At 60.6% G+C, this 14,232-nt stretch overlaps 1 protein-coding gene across 1 annotated transcript in view; it reads right to left on the minus strand.

Annotated features, from left to right (window-relative positions):
* Nucleotides 1–14,232, minus strand: part of CABIN1 (calcineurin binding protein 1) — a 101,000-nt gene that overhangs the window by 50,848 nt on the left and 35,920 nt on the right. Inside the window, 6 exon segments of the mRNA XM_068563783.1 lie at nt 5,419–5,597; nt 7,088–7,239; nt 9,891–10,151; nt 10,537–10,798; nt 12,866–13,011; nt 13,193–13,399. Of these exon segments, the coding sequence (XP_068419884.1) occupies nt 5,419–5,597; nt 7,088–7,239; nt 9,891–10,151; nt 10,537–10,798; nt 12,866–13,011; nt 13,193–13,399 (1,207 nt within the window).

A 14,232-nucleotide genomic window follows, 5' to 3' on the forward strand; every position in this document is an offset into this window, starting at 1 on the left:
GCCAAAAATAAATTTAAAAAAAAAATAAAAAAAATAAAATTTAAGGAATGGGGAGGGGACTTCCCTGGTGGTGCAGTGGTTAAGAATCCGCCTGCCAATGCAAGGGACACGGGTTCAAGCCCTGCTCCGGGAAGATCCTACATGCCAAGGAGCAACTAAGCTCCTGTGCCACAACTACTGAGCCTGCACTCTAGAGCCCATGAGCCACGACCACTGAAGCCTGCGCACCTAGAGCCCGTGCTCCGCAACAAGAAGCCACCGCAATGAGAAGCCCACGCACTGCAACGAAGAGTAGCCCCCGCTTGCCACAACTAGAGAAAGCCCACACACAGCAACGAAGACCCAACGCAGCCAAATAAATAAATTAATTAATTTTTAAAAAAAGGAAGAATGGGGAGAAGACCTGGCCTCACGGCATGCCCCTTGCCCTGAGCCCTCACCATGCACCACCCTGCTCCCAGAGCCGGCAAGGCACTGACCAGGGAGGCCTCGGGCAGCTCTGTTTTCCTAACGGCAGGCGGGTGGGCAGCTGCCTCTTGACCCCGATACCAGGGGAGGCAGAGCAGGTCAGGTGACAGCAGCACCCCACAGCTACCTGGAGGGGTTCCCAGGAAGGCTCTTCCAACAGAGGATGACTGGGAACCTGCCTTTCTCAGAGCCAGAGAGACACCGTAACCACGCCACTCCCTTGTGGCCTTCGGGCCCTGCTGCTTCCCAAGCTCTCTCCCTCAAGGTCTCTCTTCCACCCACCCAGTCACCTCAGTGTCCAAATGCCACAGGACTCTCCAACCTCTGTGTCTTTGCTCCCATGGCCCCTCACCCGAAATGGCCCTGCAGCTCTCTCTGGAGGCCCACCTCCTCCAGGAAGTCCTCCCGATCCACCAAACCCCAGAGCCAGCTCATGGCACTCCCTCATGACACCAAGCACTGCCCCAGGGACACAGACCCAACTGAGATCTCATCTCGGCTCTCCCCACGGCACCCTCTCCTAGGCCCAGCACAGAGCAGACGCTAACAGATGCCATGACCAGCTATGGCCCAAAGACGTTTTTAAAAGGTGAGAATGAGGGAGAAGAGGACAGAGAAGGTGGCGGGCTCTGCCCTCTGCCAGCCTCCCTCCTTGGCCCGACACCAGTCCCACCCTGTGGGGACTTGCAGGACCACCTGGGCTCCATGAGGAGAAGGTCTATGTGCAGGACAAGCCCAGCATAGGCTTGTCCCCTCGGCCAGGCCGAGGACACTACGGCTGCAGAGCGCACGGTGAGCATTTTTACACCCTTGTCCTTGTAAAGAACACTTTGTATCTTATAGTCTGTTGCCTTTGCTACCTTTTTAAGAAAGAAAGAATAAAGCAACGGAAACACAGACTGAGCTGCCTGCCAGACAGGCGGGCGGGCGGGCGGGCAGTGCGGGGAGGCCACTGCTGCGTGTGCGTCTGGCCAGAACTGGGACGATGGGCCGGGGCAGAAGCCAAGCACATCAAACACACACTCTCCAAACCACAGGACAGCAATACGGGGGTGCTCCCGGCCACCGGGAAGCAGGGAGCCGGACTGAGGGTCAGCATGCGGTCAGCTCGGTCCCTGAAGCGAGCTGTGACAGCACAAGCAGAGGACAGCCTGGAAAACAGTGGTCAGGGTTAGGGGCAGCACGGGCAATATTGGTGGAGGCAGCGTGGGCGAGTGGGCAAGGATGAGCACAGATGGGACACGACACAGACGGTGACGGTGACGGCATGGCAGGTGAGGATGGATGGTCGAGAGGGGGCTTGGCACAGGCACGCCGGGCTGCCCCGAAGGCCCACACGGCCCACACCTACCCCTGGGGCTCAGGGCAGCCACAGTTCATGCTGTAAAGGGGGCCACACGGGCACCCTGCACCCACCCCAGCACCTGTGGCTCCCGCTCGCCTGACCCCGGCTTGCCCTCCTCTCCCCGACAGTGACCTCCAACACACCCCTCAGATCTTAGCTAAGCTTCCCCCTCAGGAAGGCTTCCCACCCACCAAGAGACCAGGACAGGTCTCTATGGGACCCTCTGCTGTTCACGGATTCACACCTGCTCCTGTACCAAGCACCCGCAGCAGGGCAGGGCCCAGGGCTGTGCCATGTACCTGGCACAGGGCTGCAGGATGGGCGGGGCCTTGGGCAGGCTGGAGAGCCCCACCCTGAGGCCCCCTCTGGCTCTGGCTCCGACATTCCAAGGTGCTGTGGAGCACGACAGCCAGACAGTGAGGGTCCTGGCCAGTCCAAGCCAGGGCCCAGGCTGTTCTATAAGGGTCCCGCTCCCTGGGCCCTGCCACCAGGGAATTTCCAACAGGGAGACGCACAGATCCAGCGCCTTCCAGGCTGCGGGGACCTCCCCAGTGTGGCCTCCCCACTGGCCCAGGGCGGGTGGGGGAGGACACTGAGACCCCAGGTGCCCTTGGCTCCACCCCAACTAGCCCCGCAGCCTCCTGCCCTCAGCTCACTCCCTCACGGGGGACAGGACACACGGCCAAGCCCGCCGGGCGACCGTGAGGACGGGTACCCGCTACCATTCCCAGGACCCAGCCTGGAGCCCCACACGGAGTGAGCACGCACGGCTTCGTGGTGGGGCCCCCCCACACACACACGCACATATATGCACACACACGCACATATACGCACACACGCGCACACTGCACACCGCACGTGGGGAGGAGCACAGAGCTTGTTTGGGAACCTCATCATGCTGTGGTCGAGCCTGTGTGAGCGGCGATCTCTGGAAGCCCCCTGAAGGTCCCAACACACTCCAACGTGGAAGATTTCAGCGCTGCGGGCGAATCCCAAGATGGATGGAAGGGAGAGGTGAGGCAGGCGGGGCTGCCGGGAGCGGAGGTCCTGCTCTGTCTGTCTCCGTCCCTCTCGGCCCAGCCAGGGCCCTTCAGGTCAGCCGTGGGCGCCTCTAGCCGCCCGAGGGCCAGTTCCAAGGACTTCTCCCCAGGGCCGCGGACGGGCTGCAGGAAGCTCCCCACCCTGGTGTGGGGGGCACAAGCGTGCAGGTGGGGCCGGTTCAGAGAGCACCCCGGGGCCTCCTATGCTAAGTAATTACTAAGACAATGAATAACTGTCAAGCTCCCTACATAGGCCGCAGCCATCTTCCTAAATCTCTCCTCAATCTCTCTCCAGGTCAGACTGAGCCCGGCTGGCTCCTGGTGGTGAAGCAGAGGCGCCCTCAAGTGCAGCGCGGCCCTGAGGCTGGGTCTCCTCACCACACCCCAGGGAGGGCCTGGCACTCGGCTGCCCGTCCAGCGGGCGGCAAGATAGCCTGATGGGTCCTGTGGTGCAGGGGACCAGGGCCCCTCGGGGGCCGACTTCAGAGGATGCCACCTGCCCCTCTTCTGAGGCCACGCCACAGCTGGAGGGTCAGGGCGCAAAGCCAGGGTGACTGACCCCACACCTGAGCTCCCCCGGCTGAGCAGCGGCGCCCGGGGCCCCTGCCAGCTCCGACGACAGGGGTGCCTGCGTCTAGGAGGCGGCTGTGACCCGCAGGCACCCTCGCTTAACACCCACAAGGAGAACGTCACCCCCGTCCCACGGGTGCGGAAGCTGTGGCTCAGAGAAGTGAAGTCTTTGCCGAGGGCAGAGCTGGTGGCGGGAGCAAGGTGGCTCTGCCCTGGCCACCCCGTCTGACCTCGAGCAGGGCCCCAGCCTCTGCACACTCATCTGCACCAGGGCTGGGCGCAGGCGCCGTCCTCCTCGCCAGGCAGGGGCTCCATGCCGGCCCCCGACCTCCCGTAGCAGGAGACCCCAGGCTGGTCACGGGAGGTAGGAGCTGAGGTGGCTGGTGCAGACCATGGAGGCTCCAGCACGTCCCCCGGTATCGGCAGCCTGCTGCTTCTGCCCTAGCCAGGGTCTTGCCCGGCAGCCAGCAAGGCTGCCCTAGGGCCACTCCAATGTTCCAAGACCACGGCTAGCTCAGGGCCCCAAACATTCTCGTGCTGTGGACGCCGCTTTCTCTCCGAGGTGAGGGCTGAGAGTTCTAACAGCACCGTAGATAGGCCTGGCCAGCGCAGGGCTTCCCGGCACAACCAGCTGGGGCTGGCCACAGCGAGCCATGGGATCTCAAAGGCTCCACGTCATTAACAAGAATCACTTTGCATAAAAAGTTTTTATAACCATTCAAAAACGTACAACCACTGAAATAATATCTGAGCGTATTTGCGTGGCTCCCTCTACAAGCTTCCAGAACCAGGTGCCCAGGACATGTTACACCGGCACCTGTCCCCAGTGCTCTGCTCCCCACGGCTCCACGCACACACAGGTGTGCCAGCGTGGGACACCCTGAGAGACATTCCTCCCTCCTGAGACCGGCCTGGTGCTAATTCCTCCAGGAGGTACCTGGCAGAATGGAATTCCCAAGCAAGGACTTATTTCCAGTGTTTTCTCAATATTCTCAAGAGTAAAAGGAGAGAACAGGGTTTAACTTCAGGTGAGTGAGACCTGGAAGGTCCCTGCTTCAGGAATGTCTGCGGTATCACAGCGGGAAGATCAGGCCAGCCAGCTCCTGGATCCATGCTCCCTGCTCTGGGGTGGGCAGGGAGGTGACAGAGACACACAGCACACGCTCAGACCCGCACGCGCTCAGACCACAGCCCCTCCACACACACCACAGGACACCCTGAACCCCGGAGGGGACACCGCCAGCGTCCTCTCCTCTTGGGTCACAAACCACACCCCGAGGAGTCTAGTTTGCCACCTTGCCCCCCTCCACCAGCTCTGCCCTGGCCCTGCTCCCAAGCCCTGCTCTCCAGGAGCCATGCACTGGGTCCTGCCGAGCTGAGTGACGTGGGAGCGAGGGCCTGGGTGGCCTTCAGCACTGTCACTGCCCCCAGGGTTCCACTTAGTGGCCCCCAAGGCCCACCAGTTGGCCCGGTGCCGTGCAGGTGAGGGGAACATGAAGAGACTGAGCTGCGAGGCTGGCATGCAAGCCTCCGGTGTTAGTAAGGATGTGGGTGACCGACCACCACCTGCCCGTCCCATGTGGGGAGCCAGCTGACCCCACCACCAACCTGTCTGGATTCCCGGGGTGACAGACTCAGAGTCATGGCCCTCCCCAATCATCAGAAGGATGTGCCGTAATAACGCGGGGGCCACTCGGGGCTGCCTGCAGACGCCAGCGGCCTCCCAACCGCCCTTTCACGTCCCCAGCTCACAGGTAGGAAATGCAGGCTCGCAAAGGCCCCCAGGTGGGCGGGGGCAGGTGGCGACCCTGAGCATGTCTGGGGAGCACAGGATCACCGTGAGTCCATGAGGTTAATGAACAGCCGCAACATTGCCCGTGTCACCCCAGACCCGGCACCCCCCTCACCAAAACAAAGCGGCTCATCACCCGAAGCACCCGCCCCCGTGATTGGCGTGCCGCCCTGGGCTGGCAGGAGGGAGAACAGGGACTGTACCGTCCGGCGTCGCCTGCTGGTGGGGTTTTTTACATTTGACGTAATCGTGGTCAATCGGAGTGGCTGTGTAAGGTGGGGATGTCAGACCTGGGCCAGAGGAGGAGGGGAGGGAGGCTCCGGGGCCCGGCAGTGTCCCAGCTGAAGAGTGGGAGTCCTCGTCCACCAGGCAGGCCTTCTCCCTGTGGACCAGAGGGTCGGGGCGCAGGTCAGAACCTCCGCGGCCCACTGAAATGGGGCATGTGCCGGTCTGGATGGTGCCCTTCCCAGGGCAGGGGCCCCTGTTCCCAGCGCCTCTGGTGACACCCGTCCCCTCTCGTGTCCAGGGGTTGAAGGGGTGGCCCCACAGGCCCCAGCCGGGAGCTGCCCACCCCTCACGGCTGCGCTTGCCGTCAGCTCACGTCTCACGCCTGGGAGACCCCTCCTCAGAAGCACCCACCCAGCGCCCCTCCAGGCCACGTCAGCGCCCTTCGTGTGACGCCCGCGGCCTGACACAATTCATCCCAATCAGTGTGTGGACAGAGAAAACATCTGGATTTACTGCGCGCTCACACGTGTACAAAGGTATATGCCGCAACAATGTTGAGAAAAAAGTTAAAAACACCTGAAACGTGCAAGGAAATGGCTATAGAGAGCAGGGCGCAGCTGTGCTCTGCAATAACACGCACCCGGACAAGTGGGCACCATCTACGGAGTGGGTCCCAGACTCGCTGTTGGGAAAAAGCAAACTCTGCAACACCTCCAGGAGCTTGTTTTTATAAAATAAAAGAACCCCTATAACTGGACGTTTACGTGGAAGTGTGTGCAAATGCACAGAACATGATTTGGGAAACTCAACCGTGAACAGACGCTAACTCTGGGGGTGAGAAAGGATTTGTCACGTTTTAGTCCATACATTTATACATTACCAGAATTTTCTATAACTAGTATGTATTTGTGTATTATTTGTATAAGTTTTAAGGCAAAAAAAAATTACAATCCCAAAAAGGCCATATCACTGTGCCTTGGGGGCCCTGTATGACTACAGTCTCTGGGCACACCGTGTCCACCTGGTGACCCGCCGCACATGTGCCCACCTGTCCCATAGCTGACAGCCGCGGGTGCAGGTCTCTCTGGCACTGGGCAGAGCCTGCACGGTGCCCAGCCAGGCAAGGGCCCAGAGATGGGGCAAGCTGAGCCAGACCTCCAGGACGCGGATGCCAGGGTGACCCTCAATCAAGGGGAGGCCCGGGGGTCTGGCCCAGGCCTGCCAAGGGAACCCCATCAGGGCCCCAGCACCACGAGCTCTCCGGTGCTGCGAGAGGAGCCCCCACCTCTCACACCCTCCCAGCCTCTCGGGAGAAGGGGCAGCAGCCCTCAGAGGGCCCCACCCCAGGGAGAGGCCCTGGCAGAGGATGCCAGGGTAGGAGGCTGCCGCGTGCAGCATCCACACAGGCAGAGCTGTGCCGGGAGGGGGAGTCGGCTCCTCCAGGGACCGTCCAAGGACGAGGAGGTGATGGTCACGCACACGCAGCCTGTCTGTCTCAGGTTCAACAGCAGGGCCTTGGCCCAGCCACTGGGAGCCTCGGGCCTGACCTGACTCTGCAGGCTCCGGGAGACTCAGCAGACCCCTCCGTACCCCAATGCCCACCGCCCAGCTGCTGCCCAACCGCCGGGAGCATGTGCTACTCACTTTTCTGAGGCTTTGGGCGCGTTCTTCTCCTCGCCCCTGGCGAAGGGCCCTTCTGCAGCCTCCTTCATGAAGCTGACCAGTACCTCCGCACTGACCCCCGAGTCGGGCCTCCCCAGGACCTTCAGGATGGATGCGTGGAGCCGGAAGTACACCTGGGACAAGGACGCGGGTGTGAGCAGCCCTCCCAGCTGCCGAGGTGCGCTGCCCACCCCCCACCCCACCAGCTGTTAATCCAGCACAGCCTCCCACCCAGCACCCGTGCCCCCTCCTGGTACCGCGGAGAGTGGACAGCTCCTGCACACACGTCTCCCCGGCACCATGGGCCCTCTGAGGCCACAAGTAGTGGGACTTCTGTCTGTGTCCCCGCCCCGGAGCCGCCCTGCGGACAGAGGCAGGCAGGCAGTGCTGCAGCAGTCAGGCCTGCGCCTTCCCTCCTTTCCTCCGTCCTCACCACACTCGTCCGTTCACAAGCATGAGGCCAGCGGCCCAGGTCCCCAGCCAGGAGAGCCCAGGGCACTTTACTGCCCCCAGGAAGTGTCACACACCACAGGTGACCAGGCCTGACCTTCCCACCCAGGTGTGGGTGCCACTTGGCTCCCACGGACAGCACAGTGGGCGACACGAAGGCTGCTGTGGCCACAGGCCCCAATTAACCAGCCTCTCCTCACCCAGAGGCAGTTCTAGACAGACACCAGCCAGGACCCACCCAGGTGAGATGCCTGGTGGTCCAGCCCAGGCCACACTCTCAAGCGGGCACCCTGGACAGAGGAGCCCACACGCAGAGCCCCTCCACCTCCAGCCAACCCGTGGGCCCCAGAGAAACTGGCCCAGAAAGTCCATTTTAAGATGCGGGGCACCCATATGTGCCCAGGTGGCCAAACTCGGGGGAGAGCCAAGTGTTCCACTGGCAAAGGTCATCCAAGCAGCAGGTAAAGTATTCTGAATGAAGGCTCAACAACAGAGGGGAATTTTCACCAGGGCAAGGTTAAATTCTTAAAGAGGAATGCCATTTTTAAAGCAAGATAGACACATGGTCCAGCTGAGCGCCTGCCCCCTGAGAGCCCGGGTGGTGTGCTGGGAGGGTGGCCTCAGCCCCTCATCCGGAAGGCCCTGGGCCCTGAAGGGCCAGCATCCTGCCTGCTCACTGGTTCTATCAGACAGCAGCAGAGGCCAAAAATCCAAGGAAAATACATGCAGGAAAAAGAGAGCAGTCGTTCTCCCGAGAGTGAGAGAGCCCAGGCTGAGTGTGCTGACTGCCCTCCCGCAGCGGCCTCAGGGCACGCCAGCCACTCCTCTGGGCGGCAGCCTTCTCATGCCCCAAGAGGGAGTCCCTCGAAGGACGGGCTCCTGAGCCGAGTGCAAAGCATGAAAGAAATGCGATGAGGAAGGACATGGGGCCTGGGCTGTGCGGATACCTACCAGGATGCTGCCGGGGAAGCACTAGACAGGAAGTTTCCTTCCACGCTCCACAAGGAACCCCCAGAGGTGGCCCAACATTGCTATACACCACTCAGCATGGAGCACTTTAAAAAGGCGAACTTTTTAAAACGAGACTTTTTTGTTTGCTCACAAGGCTCACAGATCACCACAAGGCTCCAGGCACAGGGCGTCGTTGATCTAATGTTACGTGACCTTGGGAAGGGCTCAGAGGAGTGCTCCCTGGGACACCCCTGGTGGCCTAGTGGTTAGGACTCAGTGCTTTCACTGCTGTGGCCTGGGTTCAATCCCTGGTTGGGGAACTGAGATCGCAAGCCCCACAGCAAGGCCAAAAAAAAAAAGTGCTCCCTGATACACACACGAAGCCATGCCCAGCCTGCACCCTTCACAGAGGGAGTGGAGGAGAGGCCACACCCACGAAGAAGGGGCTGGGTGCTCAGCCAGGCGAGGGGGCATGAGAACATGAAGGAAGCCTCAGCTCCTTCCACTACATCTAGTCCAATGAGAAAAACAAATGAAAGATGGTAAGAAAATGTTACTGTGTGTCTACATGTTAATAGGAAACACGCCTAGAAAAACAAGGACATGGCCAAACTGTTAAAGTGGATTATTGCGGATGAGGAACTAGGATCAGTGGGGACTTTAACTTTTCAGTTTAAACACTTCTGAATTATTTGATTATTACATTTTTCTTAACCATTAACATGTATTAATTTAATAAACGGAAAAAAACCCTCTAAATGCAAAAAAGGCATACGCAAGCAGATTTTGCCCCAAATTTCAAGCACCTTTCTGGGCAGGGGATCGGTGGGGGCGGACAGGCAGCCTGAGAAAGGGTAACGCTGACAAGCCCAGGGCCTTGGGAAGCCTGGTGCACCCATGCCTGCGCTGCGTCCTCAGTGGCCCCCTCACGGTACCACCATGGGCACCAATGAGAGCACTGAGCCACACACCTGGAACCACAGATGCAAATCCAGGCAGCGCACACGCGCTCTGCTCAGGAGGAGCAGCGCAAGACCCTGAACCGGGGGTCCAGAGGGCCGGCGGCTGCCCGGCTGAGTCCCACCAGGATAGTACTCGGGGCACCCCCTGCAGCCTGGGAGCTCTCCCATGCACCTGGGGACCAGGCTGCAGGCGCGAGTGCCCCGGAGCCAGGGACGCCGCGTGCTAATGCTCCCTCCCCCAGAAAGGATGGTGAGCACCCCTTAGAGAGAGAGAGGAAAGGCTGTTTTAATTGAACTGCACACAAAGACGTTTCCAGTGGGTTGCAGGGAAGTCACTGGGACCGTGTGCCTCATCCCCAGGGAGACAGTGAGACCGGCCCACCCTCTCCCCACGTCCCTGCCCGGGGCCAGCGCGGCGTCACCTCCAGGGCCTCCATGGCCAGCTCGGGGGGGTTGTGGTAGTGGATCTTCTTGGGGTAGCGGGCCGCCTCCTCGTGCAGGTAGTGGCCGGCTTGCCGGTAGTGCCGCAGGTACACGGTGGGCGGCTGCTGCTGCTTCTCAGCCACCTTGCCCAGCATGTAGTGGATGAGCCACTCCTCCTCATCCCCATCACCCTCGCAGCGCGCCGCCGAAGTGAAGCAGTGCCTGGCCGTCTCCAGCATGCTGTCTCGCCGCTCCTCCATCTGGAATGAGACCATGTGGTGTCCTACTGCCACACCTGCCACACTGACACGCCATGTGGCTCCTTCACGTCCCTCTTCAAGGAGCCAAGGGAGCCCCTGCAGCACAGCCCTCGGGCCAGACACCCAGCACCCACACTAGGGGAACATTCTCCCACCAGGAGGGGCTTCAAACTTCCTAGCACAGTGTCAAGAATTTTACAAGGACTCAACAAGCTCCTCTGAGGGAGCAGGGAAGAGACAACAGCTTCTCCATGGCCCTGAAATTGGTGGCTGACCAGCGCTCACAGGAGACTGGCCCTGGACTCACCCACCCCGGACCCAGTGTCCAGAGACCAGGAACCAAGCTGGCATGGACCCCAGGACAGCGGCCGCCCCCGCCCCTCACCTGCTGCACAAGCTCAGGGGGCAGCTCGGGCCTCCACTGCTTCAACTGGCGTGAGGCGAAGGAGTGCAGGGCATAGGACATGGTGCCAAACTCGATCCACAGGGACAGATTGGAGCTGTCGATCTCCAGCGCCCGCCGGAAGCAGTTCAGCACGGGTGTGGCATGCTTCCAGATGGGACCGTCGCTCTTCAGCTCGTTGGAGTTCAGTTTGTCCTGAATGCGGCTGGCCCGGGCCAGGGCCATGCCCGCCCAGGAGTCAAACCTGTGGTCATGACACAGCCCGGCTCAACATACTGCTGCCCTCACTGCCCTGCAGACACGGTGCCCACGGGCACATGGGCCCCCCCACCAGACTTCCTAACTCCACCACCGCAGGCATTCCTGAGCCAGGAAACATGGCCCCGCAGGCCCACCTCCAGAGAAGAGCACAGGACACAAGTCACCCAGCCCCTCACGGCACCCAGGCACCGCCCTGAGAGGATCGCCCCTGGCATAGCCAGACGCTGGCACCCTGCTGCCCTCTGCTCCCCTGCCTGGAGGACGTACCCCCAGGATGGCTCTGAGGGGGAGGAAAGGGCCTGCTCCGCAGGCGTAACCTCATGACCTATAACCTCCCTGACCAACAGCACAGAGCAGCCCAGACTCCTGAGACCCCTGCCACCTAGCTTCTGCCGGCTCCTCACTCCCCCCTGGGACCCTGCCCTCTCCAACTCAAGCACCAGCAGCAAGATGGACAGCGAGGGGACCATGTGATGGATGAGACCCCATCATTCTGAGACCACCCCAGAGAAACTGCTGGTGAGAATGCAGGAGCCTCTCTGAGGCACCAAGACCACTTCTGGGCCCTCGAAAGAGTCTGGAATTCTCTAGCACAGAGAACAGAAAAGGCAGCAATCACATGGGCATGCTACCCTCCGCAGATTGACAAGTCTTCCACTACCGTGGCACAAACTTCAAAGCCGGCCCCTGGAGTCCCTGGGCTGTGCAAGGTCAGGGGAACCTGGGCAGCTCACAAAGCTTCCAGGCACTTCCGCTGCTCTCCAAGCGACCAGAGATAAGGGAGCAGAAGAGACCTGAGAGGACAGTGCAGGACCCCCCTCGAGAGGGGTCCTGAGCGCCCTTTTCTCCTGGGGTGGGGCCTGGGAGAGAGCATGGTGGGAATGGTCAGGGACCTTCCACCTGGGCAGCTCCTTCCACACCACAGCAGGTGCCCACGTGCCTGCATGAGACCAAAACAGAAACCATCATCTCCTGTTGCAAATACAAGCAAGCAGAACACAGACACATTGTCACAAAAACTTGAAACGCTCCTCTGGGTGCTGCCAGGAGCCAGGCTCCCCCTTCCCTCGGACACGTGGGTGTTGTCACTGTCACTTTTCGGATGTGGCAGCAGCAGGGAGTGAGCACTCAGCCAGCCTGAGTGCAGCTCTGATCCACCACCCCGGGCCACGCAACCCTAAGCCAGGGCGACCCTGGGCCCCACGACCCCGGGCCCCACGACCCCAGTCGGCAGCAACCACAGGGAGGACAGCCAGGGCCACCACCACACAGGCCCCTGCCTGGAGGAAACCACAGGCTGAGCAAGAGGGGCTGCGGGAGAGCCTTTCCCACAGCTGTGGGAGTCACGCGTTGGCTTCTCCACCCAGACCCCAGCCCTCCTCCCCCGGCCAGGTGGGTCCTGCCTGATAAGGTAGAGCCCTCCATTCCCGACAACTCCCAGGAAGGCTGCCTATGGAGGCCACTCTGGACCCTTCAGGCACAGGTCACCAGCAGAGAGTGGTCTCCTTCCAACCTTGGCCCTCCTAGGCGCAGCAGCCATCAGAAAAGATTCCCTCTCAATCAAGCGAGTCAGACTGTATGAGCTTAGCAGGCCCTTCACGAGGATCAGGCCAATCAGTATGATTTAAGAAGAGGCCACCAGGGACCACTGGGAAGAAAGCACGAGCCTTACATATGATGGGCTCTCCTGCCATCAACGCACTGCATCCCAGGAAGGAAGGAGCCCCCCTCCCCTGCCCCCAAAGAAGAAAACAACCACAACGAAAGACACTGCAGTGGAAGAAGCAAGAGTCCACCCAGCCGACTCCCCAGGGCTGCGGGCCGGCACCAGAAGGACACAGTTGCCTGCTTTGACCCCGCCCCCACCCCAGGGACTGGGGAAGAAGGCTCTGCCCTTCCTCGCCTCTGCGGAGTGCCCACCTGCCCTCTCCTTCCTTCTTCCTGGCCTCCTTGCTGTGGGCAGGGAAACCCCAAACCGCCCCAGGAAGAGCTCTCCGAGACGAGTCCCCAGCCCTCCCGCAGCCGGCCTGCCCAGCACCCGGTGGCTGACCTATTGGGGCAGACGCAGATGTCGTGCATGTAGAACTTGATGGCCTTGGACTGCTCCTTGTTTTTGAAATGGTAATCGGCCAGGAGGTAGTAGAGCTCATTCACCACCGGAGGGGAGGGGTCAGCCCCTTCAGGGAGGCAGGGCACCTGGCAGGTGAGAGGGCAAGGGTGAGGGGACATGGAGCCAGGGACTTGGGTGTCACCAGGGTGCGACCAGGGCCCTTCACTTCCCAGGGCCCTGCCAGCTGGCGCAGAGCAGGGGAGAGGCCAAGGCACGCAGGCGGAGGTGCTGGAGGAGACAGGACACGGCTGGCACACCAGCTCCTACCTCTGCAGAGGTGCCCTCGATGTAGGCGGAGACTTTGTCCAGGCTCAGGGCTGGCCGCTCTGTGCGGGGCACGATGGTGGCAATTCGCTTCAGGAGGTTGGCCAAGTCAGCGGACACGGTGCTGGTCTTATAGCTGTCAAACTCAGGAAGGGTCTTGGGCTTAAAGTACTCGAACATGAACAGGGCATCCTCCCATATCAGATCCACCTGAAAGAAGGCAGAGGCAGGCCATAGTGCGGTCCAGGGAGAGCACACCGGGGAGAGTCCTTCTACGGAAACGCTCAGTGTCCAGTGTAGACGAGGAGAGCCTCAAATGACTCCCACATACTTAAAACATCTGCTCGCCGACTGCAATCCCCAAACCCAAGTGTGTGATGAGCAGAAAAGTGAACCAGCACAAACCCGGTCTTTATAGAGACAAACACTGGAACCGAGGGCTCGCTCTGAGTCCACATGGCCATGACAGAGGGCAGGTCACCTGGTTGCCAAATACTGACCAAGCACTTGCTCTGGGCCAGGGTGCTCTGCATGCCGTGGCGGTCACGGCGGGGACCCTGCCCAGAGTCGCACGCACTTAGGGGATGGACTCCCTCAAAGAATAATTGACCGTGTTCAGGACCACTGAGGTAACACACCCACTAGTGGTCTGAAAACCAAACACCAAAAAAATGGAAACCCTGGGCTTCCCTGGTGGCGCAGTGGTTGAGAGTCTGCCTGCCGATGCAGGGGACACGGGTTGGAGCCCTGGTCTGGGAAGATCCCACATGCCGTGGAGCGACTGGGCCCGTGAGCCACAGCTACTGAGCCTGCGTGTCTGGAGCCTGTGCTCCGCAACGGGAGAGGCCGCGATGGTGAGAGGCCCGCGCACCGCGATGAAGAGTGGCCCCCCACTTGCCGCAACTGGAGAGAGCCCTCGCACAGAAACGAAGACCCAACACAGCCATAAATAAATAAATAAATAATTTAAAAATTAAAAAAAAAAAAAAAAAAAAAAAAGGAAACCCTCTAAGGAATCATCTGCATTATTCGAATTGGGGGAA

The sequence above is a fragment of the Eschrichtius robustus genome, chromosome 14, assembly GCF_028021215.1.
Source record: "Eschrichtius robustus isolate mEscRob2 chromosome 14, mEscRob2.pri, whole genome shotgun sequence".
NCBI classification, from domain to species: domain Eukaryota; kingdom Metazoa; phylum Chordata; class Mammalia; order Artiodactyla; family Eschrichtiidae; genus Eschrichtius; species Eschrichtius robustus.